This window comes from Crinia signifera, chromosome 7 (assembly GCF_055691185.1).
Source record: "Crinia signifera chromosome 7, ASM5569118v1, whole genome shotgun sequence".
Lineage (NCBI taxonomy): Eukaryota > Metazoa > Chordata > Amphibia > Anura > Myobatrachidae > Crinia > Crinia signifera.
In genome coordinates this window covers 13,860,119-13,884,278 of record NC_139223.1, presented here as the reverse complement: position 1 = coordinate 13,884,278, position 24,160 = coordinate 13,860,119, and the positions used below count along the sequence as shown (strand labels likewise).

At 52.9% G+C, this 24,160-nt stretch overlaps 1 protein-coding gene across 2 annotated transcripts; it reads right to left on the bottom strand.

Annotated features, from left to right (window-relative positions):
* Positions 1–7,229: 7,229 nt before the first annotated feature.
* On the bottom strand, positions 7,230–22,483 carry BCKDK (branched chain keto acid dehydrogenase kinase). Of its 2 annotated transcripts, none has more exons than XM_083152355.1 (14): positions 22,326–22,483; positions 17,614–17,668; positions 17,267–17,305; positions 16,981–17,197; positions 16,484–16,552; positions 15,978–16,088; positions 15,807–15,854; positions 15,604–15,723; positions 13,767–13,865; positions 13,571–13,644; positions 11,354–11,482; positions 11,164–11,253; positions 9,424–9,585; positions 7,230–9,134 (listed from the first exon to the last, which is right to left on the bottom strand). In XM_083152355.1, the coding sequence occupies exons 4-14, from the start codon at positions 17,170–17,172 to the stop codon at positions 8,990–8,992; spliced, it is 1,239 nt and encodes a 412-aa protein (XP_083008481.1). In that variant the 5' UTR covers positions 17,173–17,197; positions 17,267–17,305; positions 17,614–17,668; positions 22,326–22,483; the 3' UTR covers positions 7,230–8,989. The 2 variants fall into 2 exon arrangements, with proteins under 2 accessions (XP_083008481.1, XP_083008482.1); XM_083152356.1 differs by lacking the exon at positions 22,326–22,483 and adding an exon at positions 18,307–18,480.
* Positions 22,484–24,160: the final 1,677 nt, after the last annotated feature.

Sequence of the window (24,160 nt, the reverse complement as noted above, 5' to 3'; positions counted from 1 at the left end):
CTACGGCCCCGAAGAACGATCATGGACCAATGCCATCGATGTCCATGCTCCCAGACTCATCCGGGCGTTCCACACCAAGTTTCCCCGCAAGCCTAAAAGGTGTCCTGGGGCCACCCTTAAAGGGGGGGGTGGTGTCACGATCCGAGCTGTCAGACAGACTTTCTTACCGGCTAAGTGCCTCCGCAGGTTCAGCTTGCGGTCCAGACGTCATCCCTGCCGGCGTTCTGTCTGCCGTGCGCCATCACCGCTGCCATCCTCCAGTCTGCTCAGCGCTGCTGAGTCCGCGGCTGCGCGGCGCACCGCTCTCCTTGTCCCCAGTGACAGTACTCAGTGCACGGCAATCCATCCGTCCGCCGCCATTGCTCCCAGTATCCAGCATGGTGTGCACAAACACACTTTCCCCGCCATAGCAGACATGGGGGCTGCCATGTTCTTCCCAGTCACATGTCTGTACTGTCCAATCCTGAAGGTTCTGATCTCCCAGTCATACCTGCCCGGCCAATCCTGGCCACTCAGTGGGTATAAGTATGCTGGAAGCTCTCAGAACCTTTGCTAGTGCTTCAGTTGTCTCCAGTGTAAGTGTATTCTCTGCTGGTGTTGTCTCCCATGCTGCAGTGTGTTCCAGGTTGTTCCATCTCCTGTGAAGTCCAGGTTATTCCATCGCCTGTGATTCTGCCTCTACAGCCCAGCGACCAAGCCTAGCTCCGGGACTCTGGTCCTTCGATGCTCCAGCATCACCAACCATCGATGTTCCATCATCGCCTGTAATCCGATATTCTGGATCTCCAGCTTCCAAGCCTTCCGTCCGTCATCCCGGACCCACAGTCTCCACGTCCGTCATTCCGGACCCACAGTCTTCACATCCGATATTCCGGATCCGATGTTCCACCATCGATACCATTTATCACCACATCTGTAAAGTATTGCAATCTGCATGAACTGTGTCATTATTCCTGCATACTTTACTGTCTGTTATACTACAACCATCTGCCAAATAAACTCAGTTGTATTTTACCTCTGACTACTCATTGGCTCCAGGGTGCACTGTCGCGCAGTCCATGCGCAAGGGTCCTCTCCAACCTCCCCGGTTCAGGTACCGGTCCAGGTCCCCACCAGAGGTCTCAGTCTCGTCGACTCAGCCCCCTGGTGTGACACACTGTATCCAACCCACTCTATATCCCACACTGTATCCAACCCGCTCTATATCCCACACTGTATCCAACCCGCTCTATATCGGGTGGAGGTTATTCACGAAATGCGATTTCGCAGCCTTGCGAGTCCACCAAACCTCACCTTGCGAATGGTGCCTGGACATCACCCATTCGCAAGGTAAATTCGCACGCAGGGAATGTAAATGGATGTTACACAGTAAAATCCATTTGCAGCCTGCTGGGATCCGCCCCCATCATTCGATGGTCTCATTACCATGAGAACGCTCAGCGTTTTATCGCCTATAATACACCGTACGACCGTTAATTTGCCTTTCAACACGGGTCTATTGTTAGTGTGAACAAGGCAACCCGGGAATAAAGCAGGGTTGAAGACCCGGGAATATTGGCGTGGGTGGTCCTGTTCACACTACAAAAAGACCCATGCTGAAAAGCAAATTACCCCATTGAAATGCTTGAACGGGGTAATAGAGGCGAGAAAAATGAAACACCTACAGTATAGGTCAGTCAGTCGGTGCTCTAACTATAGCGTTGTAGAAAAAGGTGCAGCAACAGCTTTACTGGTAATTGCCATAGCGGGGCAGAGGCAGACCATAGCGGGGCAGAGGCAGACCATAGCGGGGCAGAGGCAGACCATAGCGGGGCAGAGGCAGACCATTGCGGGGCAGACCATAGCGGGGCAGAGGCGGACCATAGCGGGGCAGAGGCGGACCATAGCGGGGCAGAGGCAGACCATAGCGGGGCAGAGGCTGACCATAGTGGGGCAGAGGCAGATCATAGCGGGGCAGAGGCAGACCATAGCGGGGCAGACCATAGCGGGGCAGAGGCAGACCATAGTGGGGCAGGCCATAGCGGGGCAGAGGCAGGCCATAGCGGGGCAGAGGCAGATCATAGCGGGGCAGAGGCAGATCATAGCGGGGCAGAGGCAGACCATAGCCGGGGCAGAGGCAGACCATAGCCGGGGCAGAGGCAGACCATAGCCGGGGCAGAGGCAGACCATAGCCGGGGCAGAGGCAGACCATAGCCGGGGCAGAGGCAGACCATAGCCGGGGCAGAGGCAGACCATAGCGGGGCAGAGGCAGACCATAGCCGGGGCAGAGGCAGACCATAGCCGGGGCAGAGGCAGACCATAGCGGGGCAGAGGCAGACCATAACGGGGCAGACCATAGCGGGGCAGAGGCAGATCATAGCGGGGCAGAGGCTGACCATAGTGGGGCAGAGGCAGATCATAGCGGGGCAGAGGCAGACCATAGCCGGGGCAGAGGCAGACCATAGCGGGGAAGACCATAGCGGGGCAGAGGCAGACCATAGCGGGGCAGAGGCAGACCATAGCGGGGCAGAGGCAGACCATAGCGGGGCAGAGGCAGACCATAGCGGGGCAGAGGCAGACCATAGCGGGGCAGAGGCAGACCATAGCGGGGCAGAGGCAGACCATAGCGGGGCAGAGGCAGACCATAGCGGGGCAGAGGCAGACCATAGCGGTGCAGAACACGAGCCAGTGCAGAGGCAGACCATAGCGGTGCAGAACACGAGCCAGTGCAGAGGCAGACCGTAGCGGGGCAGAACACGAGCCAGTGCAGAGGCAGACCATAGCGGGGCAGAGGCAGACCATAGCAGGGCAGAGGCAGACCATAGCGGGGCAGAACACGAGCCAGTGCAGAGGCAGACCATAGCGGGGCAGAGGCAGACCATAGCGGGGCAGAGGCAGACCATAGCGGGGCAGAACACGAGCCAGTGCAGAGGCAGACCATAGCGGGGCAGAGGCAGACCATAGCGGGGCAGAGGCAGACCATAGCGGGGCAGACCATAGCGGGGCAGAACACGAGCCAGTGCAGAGGCAGACCGTAGCGGGGCAGAATACGAGGCAGTGCAGAGGCAGACCATAGCGGGGCAGAGGCAGACCATAGCGGGGCAGAACACGAGCCAGTGCAGAGGCAGACCATAGCGGGGCAGAGGCAGACCATAGCGGGGCAGAACACGAGCCAGTGCAGAGGCAGACCATAGCGGGGCAGAACACGAGCCAGTGCAGAGGCCGGCCCAGGGGTCATAGCTGAGGAAATGGTCCTCAGCCAAGATACCTAATAAAATCATCTAGGACATTATCGCGCCTCTGAATTGACCCAGATACATTTCCCGCGTGAGCGGCAGGTGTTGTGATTGCGGCACATCCGCCAGTTCCTGGTATCCCCGGCATTACGCACATACCTCCCGTGTTATTCTCTCCCTTTGATGGTTTCCCTCCAAAACAAAGGTGGATTAATCTGCTTCCTGATTGGCTGTAGGCCCAGTCCCAGCGCCCAAACCGCAGCTAAATATAGACGAGACACTCAGTGTGCGCGTGACTCTGGGAATTACAGCCACACGCGAGGAACACTTTCCTGGTCAGGGAGGGCGCATGCCAGCTAGCGGGGGTTCGGGGGTGCCACCCCCATAATACAGGACGTGAGTCCAAGCACAACCTATAGGTTTCATAATAGACAACCGGTAATACGTCAAACACTATTGGTCAACATGCGTTAGGTTGACATGTTCAAAAGGTTGACATAATGAGGGACATGATTTTCACATATTTTTTAAAACTTTTTAATAATTTATCATTTATCTGGACTCCAATTGGGAATGGGCCGCCTTGGCTGAAACATGGCAAGCATTGCGAGGGGAGGTGGAACACTAGGTGGGGGTCCACATACTACGAAATAAAAAATGACATCACAAAAACTAAAAAAAATAACAACAACAAAACAAAAAAACCTTATGGCAACCTTTTAATGTGTCAACCATTTTCACATCGACGAAATGAACCAGACCTTGCAGACGCACGGAGCAGGCTGTCGGCACTCCTCAATAGCAGCAAACAATCAGCAGAGCAGGTGCCCCTCAAACGCATGTCCACAAAAGGATGTCACCTTATAAGGAGAGAACCGCTTCTGTTACCCACAATGCAAGGCAGGCATAAGCAGAACATTTCCTGTCTTCATTCAGTGCGCTATAATGCCGGAACATGGATTATTTCATAACACTATATGTTACCAGCTATATTAGGGATAACAAATGACTTATCTGTTCCCTCCTGTAAGGTGTAACGCTCATTCAGTAGCATGCAGGTAACAGAAGTGACATCATCCTGCATCTGGTGTAGCTCTATGGTGACACCTTCTGGCAATTCTCTGTATTACACCCATCTCTTATATATATGAAGATCACCCAGCTGGAGGTCACTGGCAGCTTTGTGTATTTGGGCGACACTTGTGGGTCATGGTCTATAAATAAATGAGGCTTTGTTGTGGACTGAAGTTTAGTACCATAAGACCACACAACATGCAGACGAGCGAATGCATTCGATGTTACAGTAGGTCACTTGTGGTCTGGGCAAGACGGTCTTAAAGGCATTGTGGGCCCTAGGCAATGCAATGTGGCCCCTACTTAAGTAAAATAAATGATATCTTCCTACGGTGTCTCTCCACCTGCTGTCAGCCACCCAGCAATCAGCAGCTTACAGCCGGTAACTGGCCGCAGCCGGTAGAGAATGTATCCCGGCAGCTCTGATTCTGTGTAATTCACAACCAAAGCAGCCGGGCAGCAGTCTCTAGTAGCCTCACACAGTGACCCCGGCAAACCCCTGCTCGAAGACCCCTAGAATTGTGGGGCCCTAGGGCATCTGCCCAGTAAGCCCTAAGATGGCCCTATCTCTGGCTAGTACCTGGGCATCTCCATTACAGCAGAATTCCAGTGTGTCATAGCTTGTATATCAGGGGGTGACCAAACATGCACCCATATCTCCTAACCTAGAACTGTTGTACTTATGATGTGAATGTGAATACTATGATGACTGCTGATGCTAAGTCTTGTACTAAAACCAGGTAAATAACACTGAGACGTTCGATCAGGTCTAGGTCATAGAAAGGATCCGTAAATAAGCAGAAGTGGAGGCGAGCCGACCAGTTCTTGGAATTAAGTTTTCCAGTCTAAATAAACTGCGAGTTCCTATATATTACTGGTCTGTTCATTGTGTCTGGGGTTGGGGTTGTCTTTACCTCTCTGCCAAGTAGGAAGCAGACGTGCCGCAGTGTACTGATCCTAACCGTTCCTCCGGACACCGTGGAGATTACTCTGTAGCAGCGGTTATACATTATACATAGAATCTGGTAGGTGTCCTGAACCCCAGCCCTACTCTTCCATACCCTACAACATGACCCATTCCATTAGGTACAAAATACTCTGTTCCTGGACTTCCCTGCCAGTGGCAGTTACAGAGGTTGGACTCTAGCACAGTCCAAAATTCAAAGAGGGGGGTCACATCAACTGCCAGTGTGTCCAGGACAGCAATGTTTGGAGTGGCATTAGGTGTGTCTTCCCTTTTTGAATATTGGACGGTGCTGCAGCTCCACCTCTGCAACTGCCACTGTCAGGGAAGTCCAGGAACAGAGCATTTTGTACCTAATGGAATGGGCCATGTTGGAGGGTATGCTATTCCCAACCTGGTCGGGACCTGGCCTGAAGCCCAGCAGGTGACTAGTCTACATATACAGGGCCCCCGATTCTAGCCTATTTCATCTTGGTGTCTCTGGTGTACTCAGAGACCTCCCTGATACTCCCCTGATCCCTACTGGAGGTGCCCAAGGGACACGAATTCAAATCTTCCATCTCAGCAACTCTCTCAGCATGGCTAACCAGATATGTCAGAGGGAGGCGAGATCCTTACCTAACCATTCTCTCCAAGTGATGCATAATGCTACCTATGACAATAGGAGGAGTTACCCATAGCAACCCATCACGCACAGTCTATCATTTTCTAGGATATGCTATATGAATGGTGGCCAGAAGCGGATTGGTTGCTATGAGCAATCTGTGGTAAGTGTCCTGCTGCCACCTAGTGGTCTTTTACAGAATGCGCTCTGTTATAGTCCAAGGCAATAGGATTTGCTCTCTTACCTCTGCCAGGAGGTCACTGAGGCAGCTTGCAGTTTCTCTGCGCTACAAGCTTGGGTATGTAACCAACTACAACGGGCACCTTTGCCTGGTTGCCGCCGTCCTGATCCCTATACTAATGTAAAACCATTGTATCCCGGGTTGAAAAAAACAGAAGTCATAGGTAAAAAGCCATTTGGGAAAATAAAGAAAAGTGTAATGACGAATGACGTGGTCTCCCCAAGCTTTATTTCTCGGTGTCCACCTGGACTCATGGTGCTGGAGCTGCCTCCACGCCGGAAGTATTATGCTAGCCACACTTTCCACCCTGCTGTACCACCACCACTCGCGATTCGGTCCTCGCATGTCTCTCAATCATGCCCCAGGCGGATATGGCCAAGGAAAAGAAAATCTGAGAATACCGATTGATTAATTCCAACCCGCTATCTGGTGACTCCGTACATTTCCACCTGTGGTCACTGCAAACCCTTCTTCTGAAGACACGAAAGTAGGCGCGGGACCTGGCACGGGCACTTTCCCACCTCCACTAATTACTCAGTGAGCCCGGTGGTTGCCGCGGACAGTTCCTATGGGGGCAGGATCTATCATGTAACTAAAGTGGTTCTCACACTCGGTCCCCAGAACCCCACTCAGGTCACAGGTGGAGCTAATTATTTAACATGATTCTGTGAGGAAACCTGCAAAACATGCACTGTTGGGGGTCCTGGGACCAACTTTGAGAACCTGTGTGCTACTACGCAAGTGTCAGTGTAACATTCATAGTGCACCCAACATGGCTGCCTCACCTGGTACACTTGTGGATAAGATAAAAATAATACATGTCCGAATCCTACTTTATGCTGCAATCACCCCATTTTCTGTAACTCACTCTAACAGTAACCTATTCCACAGCCAGGGTAATCCATGCAGTGTGCCCAAGATGGCTGCCTCACCAGGTGGAATACACAACCTGTGGAGGTTATTGTCCAAAATTCATGCATTATGGTTACTGTGCACCCAAGGTTTTATGTCTGTGTGACTTGTGTATTGCTATATTACCTATATCTTGTATTGGAGAAAGTGCGCTATATAAATAACACTTACTCTACTTACTACCTCAGACCAGGTAACAGGAATAGGAAGGTAATTGGGCAATTAGAAACAGAGCACTTTATTTCAGTATAAATAGGTCACGTTGGAGGCTTAAGGGACCATTGCAGAACAGCCGGGTGTAGTGTGATCAGGACGAATTGAAAAGCTTTAATGTAGCCACAAGGTTTTGCTAGGAACATTTCATGGTTATCACATGTACACATAAAAAGTGCCAGTCTCTAGTGAGAAAAAAAAAAGTCACAGCAAGCCAAACCCCGGTAACGCACAGCACACAGAACGTAGGAACGTAGGCTTTGATTCCTGTTTCTCAAAGGATCTCCAAGCTTCTCGTGTAGTCACAACGAACGCTGCAACTATAGTGTGGAACAATACACCCCCCCCCCCCCCAGGGCAAAGAGAACGTTCCTGAGATACCCAGCAGATGGCAATTGGTGTTAGAAGTGGGATTCACATCTTGTATTAATCTCACATCCAGGGTAACAAAATTTGCATCACTACCAATAGGCGATAATATTTAGGACTTATCCTGCCTTTTGTGTCTGTATTAAGTGCACAACAGGGTGTGAAACACTGAAACACTGTATACTACACAAAGAGGATACGTTGACTATAATTAACATAGACTTGATGCCACTTTATACTGCAAATCATAAAACCAGCAACATTGAACTATGAACAATGAAACCTTCGCTCCACGATCAGTACATTAAAAGGAGGCCATGTTCAACCACAGACTAGAGGTGGCATTACAGTGAAGGCGGAGTCTCCTGTGCATACAAGGTGCCAGCCAGAAGGGATGTCCAGCGCTGAAAGTCTTTCAAGAACTGAAACAAAAACAAAAAAAAATCTAGACTGGCTTAAAAAAGAAACTAAGTGCTATGTCATTCTACCACCAATTAGGACAATTGTGGGAGGTGCACTGCCTCCAGGTAGACCAGAGAGATTGTCCGTCTCTCCTTTTTGGTTCTACAGGCAGATAAGTCTGGAACAGCAAAATAATATGAAGTTCCTGCGAACAGCATCCATAAGACACCACATGATGAGGTCTCCTCAGATAAAAACTCTCCCGGCTCATGGACATTCAGTCCAAGTACTAGGAAACTCCAAGACATCTGGTAGCAGTTGCCCTAGAAGCGAATACTGGCAATCGATCCAATCCAATAATCCCATGTGCGAAAAGTCTCTGGTCCCCTTTGTTTTTGTAAAATCTCATTATTAAGACTCAACCAGAGCCTTTAATCTCATAAATCAGAATCCCATAAAACAACTTGATAGCCACATACAAGCCACTTGTTCAGTTGTCTTGCAGAGTTCCCGCTCACAGTTTAGCATTAAGCTTCGACGTGTCTGTATTAACGGGAGTTCATCTCCGACAGAAACTAAATTAAACGAAAATGGAGTTCAGCTTTGGCTTTTCTAGAGCGCTGACTCGTATCTGGAACTTCAGGACTGCTAATGGCATTGTTCTACAGCTCCGAGCTGGAGAAAGCAGACGGACTGACACCTTAAGAGATCCATAGTTGATACTAATTATTATTATTTCCATGGCTAGAGAGAGAAGACCTAGAACAGATGCAGTTAGCGATTCTTGGAGAACCAGATTTGGGAAAAGCTGTTCCAGAGCAGCTGCAGTGAGCAGACTCAAGGACAGGGGCCTCGTTGAAGAACATCACACGTAAAGCCATCCCGAAGACGATTGATGATGGAAGTGTGCCCGCCAGTAGACTGTTCTATGTAATCAACCCAATCTTCTGAGGCAAGAAGCCATGGAAAATTCTGATCTGTGCTGTATGTTAACCTTATATACGGAAGCTCTCCTCTTTCCCATCGATGTGTTTAACTCGAAAGTAGACGTCTGTCCCGATACCCTGAAGGGATTGTATGGAGAGCGAGCCGCCCAGGTACTCTGCGTAAGCTCGGGAAGTGGGAAGACCAAAGCCGAAGCTGAAAGAGAAGAATTCTATGTATGTTTACTTGTAAATAATACATTTTTCCCCTGGTCGGGTCTTCTGTTAACAAGGATAGATCCCATATAGACCAGGGATCTGCGTTCCTGTGAGCTAGGAGGCCTGAGGCATACACTCATATTCCTAGAAACAGATTACACACAGACCTTATTGCTCTGGATACTAGGGCCGGATCACCTCTTCTAGAGGAATCCCAAACCTTGAGTGTCTAGGGCTGGGTTACACATACATCCTACGCTACTAGCACGACTAGGACATCTCCTCACCCATGCATGGTTTCAGTTGGGCTGCTGTTGACCATGTCCATCATATTTCCAAAAACTGGGTTGATGTTGGAATCCTGAGTGTTCCTCTCCACGGTGGTGAAGTGGTAGTCCATCACTTTCTCCAGGCAGTCGTGGGGAATGCCACCACCTCGGTCAGAGATCCTGCAGTGAACACAATGAGTGAGATCTGGAGGCTATTTAGCCAAGGGGTTACTTGTACACCCTAGCGCAATAGGGAGAGAAGCAGCTTCAAAGCGAACCAATACACAGGACTACAGTAGCTTCAAGGTCAACAGCAACTTATTCATACGAAGACTGGAAATTAGGCAACAGTCATGAGGCAGAAAGAAGAAAGGTGACTTCACCACGAGCTCAGAGGTGGAGGGGTTCTCTGCAGTAAGGGGGGTAAAGCAGGGGAGTTTCCTTACCGCATGGTGGTAAATGCATCAGTTCACTGGTAAAATGGACTGGAAGCCTTTTTATAAAATCTAAATAGTAGGGGAATTCACATTGGTATTCCCAGGGTTGGGAAGGATTTTTCACCCTCCTGAAGTTTCATGCCACGTGGAGGCTAGATGCACCAGGCACAGCACGCCGCATGGAGGCTAGATGCAAAAGGCAGCGCACGCTGCGTGGAGGCAAGATGTACAAAGCACCTTACCCCAAGTGGAGACTAGATGTACAAGGCACCGCACTCCGCGCGGAGGCTAGATGTACAAGGCACCACACGCTGCATGGAGGCTAGATGCACAAAGCACCGCGCGGAGGCTAGATGCACAAGGCACCGCACGCCGCATGGAGGCTAGATGTAAAAGGCACCGCACTCCGCGCGGACGCTAGATGCACAAAGCACCACACGCCGCGCGGAGGCTAGATGCACAAGGCACGGCACGCCGCTTGGAGGCTAGATGCACAAAGCACCGCACGCCGCTTGGAGGCTAGATGCACAAAGCACCGCACGCCGCTTGGAGGCTAGATGCACAAAGCACCGCACGCCGCTTGGAGGCTAGATGCACAAGGCACAGCACGCCGCGCAGAGGCTAGATGCACAAGGCACCGCACGGCGCATGGAGGCTAGATGCACAAAGCACCACACGCCGCGCGGAGGCTAGATGCACAAGGCACAGCACGCCGCGCGGAGGCTAGATGCACAAGGCACCACATGCCGCGCGGAGGCTAGATGCACAAGGCACCGCACGGCGCATGGAGGCTAGATGCACAAGGCACCGCACGCCGCGCGGAGGCTAGATGCACAAAGCACCACACGCCGCGCGGAGGCTAGATGCACAAGGCACAGCACGCCGCGCGGAGGCTAGATGCACAAGGCACCACATGCCGCGCGGAGGCTAGATGCACAAGGCACCACACGCAGCGCGGAGGCTAGATGCACAAGGCACCTTACGCCGCTTGGAGGCTAGATGCACAAGGTACTGCACGCCGCTTGGAGGCTAGATGCACAAGGTACTGCACGCCGCTTGGAGGCTAGATGCACAAGGCACAGCACGCCGCGCGGAGGCTAGATGCACAAGGCACAGCACGCCGCATGGAGGCTAGATGTACAAGGCACCACATGCCGCTTGGAGGCTAGAAGTATAATGACACATCTGAACCATGAACAGACGTTTATTATGCCCAGTGTTCCATGTAGAATTATACAACTATGCTACAAGTGGATCCTACACAACCCCCAGTGCTAATGAAAGTACCAGTCCCTGGGTAACATGGGAGCTTCTGTCTTACCGGATTATTAAATCAATATCGTTATTTGCAATGGTGACGGAAATGTCTGGGACGTTGTAAGGACTATCGACGTGGCTCTCCATGGTGGCCCTAATAGAATGGGAGGGGGAGAAAAAAATAAAATAATAATCAACACATTTTTTCGCCACAGTAAGGAGCAAACTCCGCCTTCAGCGCAAGACAGACGTACCGCATGGAGTTCTTTAGCAGCTCGGGGAGAATATAATCCAGTGGCATCGGGATAAATGGGAAGCGTGCCGCCACATGGCCGTTAATCCGCACGCGAGGGGCGTTCCCGTACTTTATCTCACAGAGACGCCTGGAAGGAGAGAAGCAGATTATACAGTGACTCCAGCAGCCGACAGAACCCGGGAACATGAATAGTAAGACCCGCGGCTCGGACTATCCCGATTGTCACATGGGGAAGAGTCCCTGCTACACAAAGGGGGGATCCATGTCGACATTGACACAAAAAACCCTAAAAACCATGTCTACCTTTTGTCAATGTCAACCTAGACACCCTCTATCCCCATGACCCACACCCATAATTATACTAGTTACCGCCCCGTCAAACTGATGGAACACAACAGTAATATCAGCGCAAAGGGAGGGAGCAACACTCAAATTACTCTGTCGGGCGCCACCCAGTGGCCGGCAGAGCACAAAACACTTGAATTCACCCCATAGAGGTGAGGAGCAACGTTTGTCCTTTATTATATAGGATTTCTACTTATCTGAAGTTTGTGGTTTCACTTACAGAAAATAGGAGCTGGGGCAACCCCATATACAGTATATTTACCAGAGATGGGAGGGGCCCCCTGGCCACATGTGACCTCACCATGTGTGTACCAGACGCAGGCCTCAGACTACAGGCAGACACCCAGCATCCATCTGAGGAATGTTATACATAGAGGCTGGCGGACTGGCCTCAGGCCATAAATAACCGCCTGACTCTGTGCCAAAAGGTATCTCTGCTCCCACCCTCCCCCATCGGGGCTGCATTAACCCCTTGTAGTGAGCGCCTTGCAGAGTTCTGCAGAGGAATGACAACACTGCTCACTCACACATGCTCTGCAAACATCATAGAATGGCAGGGTACCGGCGGTCTCCCACTGTGGCAGATACGCAGGACCAGGCTTGCTAAAGGGGTCCTGGGGCAATAACCACCGACAGGAAACAAGCCAGTGTCGATAACGGGTACTGTAATCTAGCCGCCGGGCCCTGGTAAAAAAAAAGTGTGGTCAACTGGAGGGGCGTGGCAAATGGAAGAGGCATGGCCACTCCCCTGTAAAAAAAAATTGCAGGTGGTGCGTGCTGTCTGCCGACATACAGGTTGCTGTGCTGGTTCTCTACTCCCACTGTCCTGTCTCTGCAGCGGGGGAGGGGGGAGCGGAACCCTCCAACAGGCTCAGGTAAAAAGTACCCGCATCCGTAATCTAGTAACGGAGTACCCGCATCCGTAATCTAGTAACGGAGTACCCGCATCCGTAATCTAGTAACGGAGTACCCGCATCCGTAATCTAGTAACGGAGTACCCGCATCCGTAATCTAGTAACGGAGTACCCGCATCCGTAATCTAGTAACGGAGTACCCGCAATCTAGTAACGGAGTACCCGCATCCGTAATCTAGTAACGGAGTACCCGCATCCGTAATCTAGTAACGGAGTGCCCGCATCCGTAATCTAGTTACTAGATTACGGATGTGGGTAATTTTTACCTGAGCCTATTGGAGGGTCCCGCTCCCCCCTCCCCAGCTGCATGGACAGGGCAGTGGGAGTATAGACCCGGCACGGCAACCTGCAGACAGCACGCACCATCTGCAATTTTTTTTTACAGGGGTGTGGCCATGCCCCTTCCGTTGGCCACGCCCTCCTGTTGACCACACCCCTTTTTTTACCAGGGCCCGGCGGCTCTTACTGTGGCCCTGGTTGTATTCAAAAAGTCATAAGATTTTCAATGACATATCACAACGAATGAAAACATCAGAAATGGCGTGGACCCTTATAACGGCCCCTTAAGGGCTCATCCGATTAAACCCATCTTTCAACTTAGATTGTCCCTTAAGATGATACGGTAGTGTGCAAAGTGTGAAGACAAATCGTTAAAGTGTTTAAGAGTTATCATGGAACATTCACACACACACACACACACACACACACACACACACACACACACATACTGTATACACACACACACACTGTATACACATACATACATACATACACACACACACACACACTGTATACACATACATACATACATACACACACACACAAACTGTATACACATACATACAAACATATGATTCAATTATAGTTATGTAGATTAGAACGTTATAAAGTTTTTGTCGGTGAAGAAAACACGTATAATAAAATTAAACATTTAATAAAACAAAACTGGGCGTCACCTGGCAAAGTCCACCCACACCTCTATTATCTTCTTGGGCGACAGACGGGTGCAGATAATGCCGACAAAATCCGGCTGCAGAAAGAGAAACACACCAGACTCTGTATACGAGGAGCAGAATGTGGCACAGGTGAGGGGACATACTCGGGGGAGAGGGGGCGACATGTACACGGTGGCGGGGGGGAGCAGGCACTCACCTTCTCCTCGTGCAGCAATATGTGGTGTGTCGCCAGCATTCGTATGCCCAGGCGCGATGTCAGTGTCTTATCCAGGAAGCTCCGGATCAGCTTCTCATCCTGACGAGTAGGGAGTATACAGTTATGTGAGATTCCCTACTGCCCTGCCCACTTACCTGCACTGCCACACCCCTTAGGTTTCATCTTCATCAACCTTCCCCAAACCCCTTAGGCCGGTTTCACACACTCCGGCTCCTGCCGGACGGTGAAATCCCGCACGGCCAGGGAGCCGTGCCGCACACATTAGTTGTGAATGAACACTATTGTGTCCATTCACACGGGACGGCCACGGCCCGGCTGCAGCCGGATCCCGCCACTGGAAGGGACGGCTGCCGGGCTGTGGCCATCCCCTCCATGATAAACTACTTTGTGCGGCACAGCTCCCTGGCAGTGCGGGACTTCACCATCCGGCAGGAGCCGGAGCGTGTGAAATCGGCCTTACTGTGTAATATGCAAATAAGGGAACCTCCCCAGCTGCCCTCCCCTGTATAATACGCAGATCATGAGACCTCCCCCGCCCGTCCTCCCCCTGTAATACGCAGATCAGGCACCTCCCCCGACCGTCTTCCCCCGGTAATACGCAGATCGTGGGACCTCCCCCGACCGTCCTCCCCCTGTAATACGCAGATCAGGCAAGTCCCCCGGCCGTCCTCCCCTGTGTAACGGCAGATCAGGCTCCTCCCCCGGCCGTCCTCCCCTGTGTAATAAGCAGATCAGGCACCTCCCCCGGCCGTCCTCCCCTGAGTAATACGCAGATCAGGCACCTCCCCCGGCCGTCCTCTGTGTAATACGCAGATCAGGCACCTCCCCCGGCTGTCCTCCCCTGTGTAATACGCAGATCAGGCACCTCCCCCGACCGTCCTCCCCTGTGTAATACGCAGATCAGGCACCTCCCCCGGCTGTCCTCCCCTGTGTAATACGCAGATCAGGCACCTCCTCCAGCCGTCCTCCCCTGTGTAATACGCAGATCAGGCACCTCCTCCAGCCGTCCTCCCCTGTGTAATACGCAGATCAGGCCCCTCCCCCGGCCGTCCTGCCCTGTGTAATACGCAGATCAGGCACCTCCCCCAGTCACCCTCCCCTGTGTAATACGCAGATCAGGCACCCTCCCCGGCCGTCCTCCCCTGTGTAATATGCAGTTCAGGGACCTCCCCCGGCCGTCCTCCCCTTGTGTAATGCGCAGATCAGGCCCCTCCCCCGGCCGTCCTCCCCTGTGTAATACGCAGATCAGGCACCTCCCCCGGCCGTCCTCCCCTGTGTAATACGCAGATCAGGCACCTCCCCCGGCCGTCCTCCCCTGTGTAATACGCAGATCAGGCACCTCCCCCGGCCGTCCTCCCCTGTGTAATACGCAGATCAGGCACCTCCCCCGGCCGTCCTCCCCTGTGTAATACGCAGATCAGGCACCTCCCCCGGCCGTCCTCCCCTGTGTAATACGCAGATCAGGCACCTCCCCCGGCCGTCCTCCCCTGTGTAATACGCAGATCAGGCACCTCCCCCGGCCGTCCTCCCCTGTGTAATACGCAGATCAGGCACCTCCCCCGGCCGTCCTCCCCTGTGTAATACGCAGATCAGGCACCTCCCCCGGCCGTCCTCCCCTGTGTAATACGCAGATCAGGCACCTCCCCCGGCCGTCCTCCCCTGTGTAATACGCAGATCAGGCACCTCCCCCGGCCGTCCTCCCCTGTGTAATACGCAGATCATGGGACCTCCCCCGGCCGTCCTCCCCTGTGTAATACGCAGATCAGGCCCACTGACTTCCATGCCCCCCAGCCATGTACTAAGGCCTCAGAGGAACCTGAATGTGCTTCCGGCATTCCTTCAGCCCCTCGGCCAGCTGGGTCACTACGTCCTTGTGGTCATCGAGCAGCTGGCGGAGCAGCTTGCAGTACTGGCTCTCTATCTCGTGGTCTGTGATCTGGGCAGGAGGAAGGGGGGAGATCAGCAATGGAGGCACTAAGCACATAGCTACCCCTGACCCAGCATCGGGACACAACTCACCGGTGGGAACTCACTTAGTTTCTGGAAGGCGCGTATGTAGAGCTCGTGCTGCAAGAGATGGGCAGAGAGAGGCGTCAGACAACGACCCTTAGCCCCACGCACACAGGGGAAGGCGGGGCCACCGCTGAGCACAGTCAGGCCAGAGCGCAGGCCGGGGGGGACGGGACTTACCACATGCAGTATGGTTGGGTTACAGCCGATGATGAACGGTAGACTGCGGAAGCCTTTGACCCGATGAGCGATCCGGACGGGCAGCTCCTTGTGCAGGTAACGGGCACTTTTCTGCAACAACACACATACAATTTGACATTCATCTATTCTGAGGAAGGAGTTCGATATGAACGAGAACAGGTTATTTATCCATTAGCGGGGGAGGGGGAAACCACCCCTTTATAATCTACCAGTCCCTGCTTCCACCGCTTGTGCAAAACTCCACTGAAGGCAATGTTCCAAGTTGTGGGTTAAGCAGAAGGCAAAGGCCCTGGAGGTTATTACCGGTTGTACTTCATGCCCCCTCTGAGGTACTCCAGGATAATAGGGGGAAGGTAATCTACAACTGCAATGACTGACCAATCGGAGACAGATAAACTTGGGGTGATGGTGGAGCGTCTCAAGAAGGGTTGGGGGTATCGGGGGGAAGTGGCGAGAAATAAGACACAGGACGACCAGTCTCTTACCAGAATGTGGCTGCCATCCTGAGACCGTCCGGAATACAACATAGTGGTGGGGGTGAGACGTACAGAAGCCTAAACATAAAGAACAAGAAACGGGTGATATTACATTGCATTATCCGTGCGGCAGCCCGGTTCTGGGAATACAGACACTCATTTCAGTAGGAGAAGCCATCTCACTTGCTCTGCAGTAATACAAACAAGTCCTGCTTCAACGGGACAGTGCCACCTAGTGGCCAACTGGTAGAATACATCAGCAAGCAGCAAAAGGACACTACAGAATATATTGTAGTAATTTAGTATTCAGTACTTAAGAACATAAACCGTGTGGAAGAGCAGTTTGTGTGTCGGTTCCCGTTTTAATGCAAAAAGTTTTCTGGAGAACAAGGACAATGCCCAGTATACACTTACTGGGGCGGATTTAGCGTTTGCTGTGCGCGTTGCTTGGGTGCAATACATACAGAGTAAGCCATGTGGGAAGTACGGGTAGAGCATCAACATACCTTCTCTGCCGCCTTGTCGATGTTGACCTGGTTGTAGAAGGAGGTGACGCTATTGGACTTCTCCCTGGAGAGGACCACATGGTGGCGGTTTGTGGTAGAGGCGAAGCGGGATTTCAGTAACATAGAAAACAGGCGAAGAGGGGGATTCAGGGCCCCTTGAGCCGCAAGCTCCAACATCGTTTTCCGCAGCATCTCCCGCGAAGGGAGAGGGGGGTTCCTGTGGAAGAGGCGGGGTCAGAGCTGCAGGAATAGTTTGGGGCACAGGATTGGCAGGAATAAAACTCACCTGGACCGAGCTTCCTGCTGACAGAGATCAGCGCAGTGACTTCACAGCCAGCGGGAACAGCAGAGAGAGGTCAGAGGTCAGACGAAGAGGGCAACAAGTACAAAGCAAAATTAAAATTCATGCATCATGGTCTCCAACAATAATAGGCATATCTGAAGGGTCATTTTATTAAATATACATTGTAAATGTAATATTTAGCTGTTCAGACACTTTGCACACAAGTTTTTCATGTTTCTATGTTGAAATGTCTATATGTCAGGCACACAATCTGAGCTACAAGGTTACCCAGGAGAGGAGTGTAAACATCCCCATCCTCCCCCACACCGCCTAGCGGCCCCCTCACTCACATTACTCAGCGCCAGTTTAGGTCACAGGAAGAGAGGACAGCGGACCATTAACCATCTGCAAGGAAGAAGAGAGATACAAGGTCATTAGGTCAGCATTAGGGAGGGGGTCCTGTGACAAGACCAGCTGGAGAACCAGGGAGGGTGGGCACATTTGGCTTCTGCAAAATGGAGGCAGCAGTTAGAGGGTAGAGTGGCAGCGTTATCAGGGGCAATAAAGCAGGGATGGGATGGACACGTTCCAGTAAACTTCATCAGCAAGAGAGAGAGTTAAACGGGTTCTCTACTTGGCATAGATGGTCACCCTCACCTCAGAGAGTACCTCCGTTTAGTCATGGCCACCGGCTGCTCTGCGCAGCTCACGGATAGCACATTATAACATCCAACCAGGGAGCATGGGAACTTCGTAAGATGCTGCGGAACAGCTTGGCGCATAGGCACATAGGAGCCAGTACTATATGGTAGGGAGAAAAGGGTGCACTCTACCCACAGCTTGCACAGGAAGTGGGCGGCCATAATGTCGGAGACCGAACCTGCTCCCCAGGGCCTGGGTCATTGCTGCCAGATCTCTGCTTCCAGATCAAGGTTATGGAACACTGTCAGGAGACTGATCTAACCAGTTTGTGAGCTGGCAGGGAATGTCGGCGCTCGCTCCAGCTCAGACGCAGAGAGAACGGGGGAATACAAAGCACTCACCGCACGGCTGCTATAATCCCACAGGAGGGTGGGCTACAGGTATCTCCGGCTCACCTGTGAGAGAGAGCTACCCATGTGTAACACAACACAGCACATGGCCATGTCACCTGCCTGCTAACACACAGACAGCAGGCATGGTGGCGGCGACCTGTGCAGAAGTAGGAAGGGGCTGGGACAACGCAGTAGCTTCACCCACTTCTGGCGTCTGGAACATACCGTCCCTGTGTAATCCCTGAGGCAGCAGAGGGGCGGGAGGTGGAACACGGGATCAGAGCCTGCATTGCAACATACAAAGGCAGACGCTATGACAACACACGTGTTAGGACTCATCCCAATTACCTTCTAGGAACTAAAACAAGTCGACTAGTACACCAAACAGAGCAGGCTGGTGGATAGGGTAGAACTGCAAGTGCCAGCATGCCCGGCAGCCTTTTGTGCTGTGACCTGTAGTCTCACAGGCTTTCTGCAACATGCATGCAAGAATACATATATGGGGGATTCGGCTCTGCAGAGGCAGCAATATACGGCACATGTGGAACTGCACATCTCAGCAAGGGTGCCGGCACATATACACATAGCAAGTCCCCTATACATAACAGAGAGATGTCTGCACACAGCAGGCCCCCTATAGGACACATGTACACAGCCGCGGGCCCCCTATAGGACATATGTACACAGCCGCGGGCCCCCTATAGGACACATGTACACAGCCGCGGGCCCCCTATAGGACACATGTACACAGCCGCGAGCCCCCTATAGGACACATGTACACAGCCGCGGGCCCCCTATAGGACACATGTACACAGCCGCAGGCCCCCTATAGGACACATGTACACAGCAGCAGCCGCGGGCCCCCTATAGGACACATGTACACAGCCGCGGCCCACCACATCACCAAAGGGGGCAGGGGACGGCCCGCCACATCACCAAAGGGGGCAGGGGACGGCCCGCCACATCACCATAGGGGGCAGGGGACGGCCCGCCACATCACCAAAGGGGGCAGGGGACGGCCCGCCACATCACCAAAGCATTTTGCCCTTTAAAAAAATTTAAAAAAAGGCAGGGTGTGGCACCCTATTAAAACAGCCTAGCGGGAACACTAGCCCCCCTATAGGACACATGTACACAGCAGCCACAGGCCCCCTATAGGACACATGTACACAGCAGGCGCCCTATAGGACACATGCACACAGCAGCAGCTGCAGGCCCCCTATAGACCCCATGAACACAGCAGCAGTCACAGACCCCCTATAGACCCCCCATGCACACAGCAATAGCAGGCCCCCTATAGATCCATGTACACCGCTGCATCGGACCCCCCATGGACGCAGCAGGCCCCCTATAGCACCAATGAACACAGCAGCAGCCACAGACCCCCTATAGACCTCCATGCACACAGCAGCCCCCCTGTAGATCCGTGTACATTGCTGCATCATGCCCCCTATAGACCCCATGTACACAGCAGCCACCGCAGACTCCCTATAGACAGCCATGTACACAGCAGGCCCCCCCCTACAGGGCACATGGACGCAGCAGCAGCAGGCCCACCCTACAGGGCACATGGACACAGCAGCAGCAGGCCCACCCTACAGGGCACAGGGACGCAGCAGCAGCAGGCCCACCCTACAGGGCACAGGGACGCAGCAGCAGGCCCACCCTACAGGGCACAGGGACGCAGCAGCAGCAGGCCCACCCTACAGGGCACAGGGACGCAGCAGCAGCAGCAGGCCCACCCTACAGGGCACAGGGACGCAGCAGCAGCAGCAGGCCCACCCTACAGGGCACAGGGACGCAGCAGGCCCACCCTACAGGGCACAGGGACGCAGCAGCAGTCCCCCCTACAGGGCACAGGGACGCAGCAGCAGTCCCCCCTACAGGGCACAGGGACGCAGCAGCAGTCCCCCCTATAGACACAGGGACGCAGCAGCAGTCCCCCCCTATAGACACAGGGACGCAGCAGCAGTCCCCCCCTATAGACACAGGGACGCAGCAGCAGTCCCCCCCTATAGACACAGGGACGCAGCAGCAGTCCCCCCTATAGACACAGGGACGCAGCAGCAGTCCCCCCTATAGACACAGAGACGCAGCAGCAGTCCCCCATAGACACAGAGACACAGCAGCAGTCCCCCCTATAGACACAGCAGCAGCCCCCCTATAGACACAGGGACACAGCAGCAGTCCCCCCTATAGACACAGAGACGCAGCAGCAGTCCCCCCTATAGACACTGCAGCAGCCCCCCTATAGACACAGGGACGCAGCAGCAGCCCCCCTTTAGACACAGGGACGCAGCAGCAGCCCCCCTATAGACACAGGGACGCAGCAGCAGCCCCCCTATAGGCACAGAGACGCAGCAGCAGCCCCCCTATAGGCACAGAGACGCAGCAGCAGCCCCCCTATAGGCACAGAGACGCAGCAGCAGTCCCCCCTATAGACACAGCAGCAGTCCCCCCTATAGACACAGGGACACAGCAGCAGCCCCCTACAGAGACATGGACACAGCAGGCCCCCCCTACAGACACATGTACACAGCAGTAGCAGAAGGCCCCCTATAGGACACATGTACACAGCAGTAGCAGAAGGCCCCCTATAGGACACATGTACACAGCAGCAGCAGTAGGCCCCCCCTATAGGACACATGTACACAGCAGCAGCAGTAGGCCCCCCCTATAGGACACATGTACACCGCAGCAATAGCCCCCCCCCCTATAGGACACATGTACACCGCAGCAGTAGGCCCCCCCCCTATAGGACACATGTACACCGCAGCAGTAGGCCCCCCCCCCTATAGGACACATGTACACCGCAGCAGTAGGCCCCCCCCTATAGGACACATGTACACCGCAGCAGTAGGCCCCCTATAGGACACATGTACACCGCAGCAGTAGGCCCCCTATAGGACACATGTACACAGCAGTAGCAGAAGGCCCCCTATAGACCCATGTACACAGCAGTAGCAGCAGCCCCATATAGACCCGTGTACACAGCAGTAGCAGCAGCCCCCTATAGACACATGTACGCAGAAGGCCCCCTATAGACACATGTACACAGAAGGTCCCCCATAGACACATGTACACAGCAGCAGCAGGCGGCCCCCTATAGACAAAATGTACACAGCAGTAGCAGAAGGCCCCCTATAGACCCGTGTACACAGCAGTAGCAGCAGCCCCATATAGACCTGTGTACACAGCAGCAGCAGCCCCCCTATAGACACATGTACACAGAAGGAGAAGGTCCCCTATAGACACATGTACACAGAAGGTCCCCTATAGACACATGTACACAGAAGGTCCCCTATAGACACATGTACACAGCAGCAGAAGGCCCCCTATAGACACATGTACACAGCAGCAGAAGGCCCCCTACAGGACACATGTACACAGCAGCAGAAGGCCCCCTACAGGACACATGTACACAGCAGCAGAAGGCCCCCTACAGGACACATGTACACAGCAGCAGAAGGCCCCCTACAGGACACATGTACACAGCAGCAGAAGGCCCCCTACAGGACACATGTACACAGCAGCAGAAGGCCCCCTACAGGACACATGTACACAGCAGCAGAAGGCCCCCTACAGGACACATGTACACAGCAGCAGAAGGCCCCCTACAGGACACATGTACACAGCAGCAGAAGGCCCCCTATAGGACACATGTACACAGCAGCAGAAGGCCCCCTATAGGACACCTGTACACAGCAGCAGAAGGCCCCCTATAGACACAGCAGTAGCAGGCCCCCTATAGGACACCTGTACACAGCAGCAGAAGGCCCCCTATAGACACAGCAGTAGCAGGCCCCCTATAGGACAAATGTACACAGCAGCAGCAGGCCCCCTATAGGACACATGTACACGGCAGCAGGCCCCCTATAGGACACATGTACACCGCAGCAGTAGGCACCCTATAGACACATGTACACAGCAGCAGCAGGCCCCCTATAGACCCATGTACACAGCAGCAGCAGGCGCATACATGCTGCCAGCCCATAGAAGCCGCACAGTGAGCAGGCAGGAACACTCACCAGCTGCTCGGGTCCACTCCTGCTCTCCAGCAGCATCAGGCCCCAGTCCAGGGAGCACGGACACGGTCACAGATGGCAGCGCTCATACGCAGACTACAAGTCCCGGGATTCCCTGCGCTCAGAATCCTGCACGCAGGGGGGCGGAGGCGCTGCAAGGCATCTTGGGAATTGGAGTTAGAAAGATTAATACATACTGACGCCGGCTGGGCAGGGAGCGGCGGCCATTTTGTCGGAGACCTGTATCTAGAAAATGACCTCTAGAGGACGACTGTGATTACCCAATAGTATAGTAGAGAAATATATTAATATTATTAGGGCTAAGGCCTTTTAGTTGCCCCTCAGTGCAGATAAGTGTGGCTATATTATACATAAACAGCGTCATAGGACTGAGTACATAAGTCTGCAAGACCTGGATAAGATTGCACTGCCATGAGGGGTTGAGGTGTCTTTTGTGGGCTTATCCATACTACGCGCCTGCTTTGCACCTGATAGGAGTGATGCCCATATAATTTGCAGCCACACATTACATGACCATTACAGCCACCGTCATGTCATTAGAACTACCAGGCTTACTACAAAGGAGCAAATGCTCCACAGGTAAAGTGTCTGACTGCAGTGTGTGAGGTTGTGAGTTTGAGTCCCAGGTATGACATGCTGAGAAATGTGTGCTTTTAAATACACGGGAAATAAACTGATGGGGGCAATAACGTCCTGTCACCCCAATACATAGTGCAACATCGGAAATAAAGCCAGCGATGGTGAGGAAACACTTCAGGGTCAGCCATTGGAAACATCAATGCTTCCGATGTTGCACTATTAAATTCCCATTGCATACAGGTTCTGATTCAGAACCAGTTGCAATGTACTAATGACGTCAGGTGCTATATAGCAACTTTTTGTGGGTGGAGAGGGGCAATGGTCTCCAGTTTGTGGGAGTGCTGTGGGCGGGTCTCTATCTTCTGATAGACACCCCATCGACAGAGGTGTATCGATGGGCTGCAGAGGCAAGTCTGGGTAGCCGATGGTGTCGCCCCCACCTGCGCATAGCTTGATATGTTATTTCACCTAGATTAATACCACCATATTCAGGGGCGGATTGGGAATTAAAACCAGCCCGGGAAATTCTCTTGAAGCAGCCCTAACAGGGGAGGGGGTCGCACCTGCGCGCCGAAGGCGTGTCCGATTTTTTGGGGGCGGGGTCTGTTAATATGGGGTGTGGCCTATTTTGACGAGGCCACGCCCAATTTTTTGCCGCTGTGGGGGCATGGCTAGTGGCAGGCTGCAGAATAGGCGCATGCGTACAGGGTCTATTCTGCAGCCTGTGGGGCTGGGGAGATAGAGACAGGGGGGGGGGGGGGGTGACAGGGGGTCTCCCAACTGTCAACGTGATGACTCTGAATGCGGACAGTTCAGCTACATTTCCATTGCCATACGGCATATGAATATATTGTGTCTCAGTTTCTTGGACAAAGTATATTCTCCTAAAGAATACAGGACTAAAGGAGCCCATACACGCACTGTTGGCATAAACTATCTAGCAGTACGGGTGTTTGGCAAGAAACTAATATATGGGATTAGAGCTACAATTTATTGACAGCGTATTGACAACTAGTGATTTGAGCCACCATTATAAAGTCTTAACTTATGCAGAACTATTCCAATTACATGGCAAATTAATTCTGTTTTGCAAAGAGAACTACAGTACAATGTAATATACAAATGTATCTGACCATGCAAAGAAATAGCAGAGAAAGTGGCAGTAAGGGGAGTGGATGCATTAGCAAAACGTACATTTGATTGGTTAGCTAGTTAGCTTCTTAGGCTGGCCTGTATGC

Coding starts and splice junctions, on each gene's coding strand:
- BCKDK (XM_083152355.1), bottom strand. CDS start 17,172: ATGCTGCGGAAAACGATGTTGGAGCTTGCGGCTCAAGGGGCCCTGAAT. Junction 13,866..15,603: donor AATGCCGGAAGCACATTCAG/GTTCCTCTGAGG, acceptor CCTACTCGTCAG/GATGAGAAGCTGATCCGGAG. Junction 13,645..13,766: donor TATTGCTGCACGAGGAGAAG/GTGAGTGCCTGC, acceptor CTCTTTCTGCAG/CCGGATTTTGTCGGCATTAT.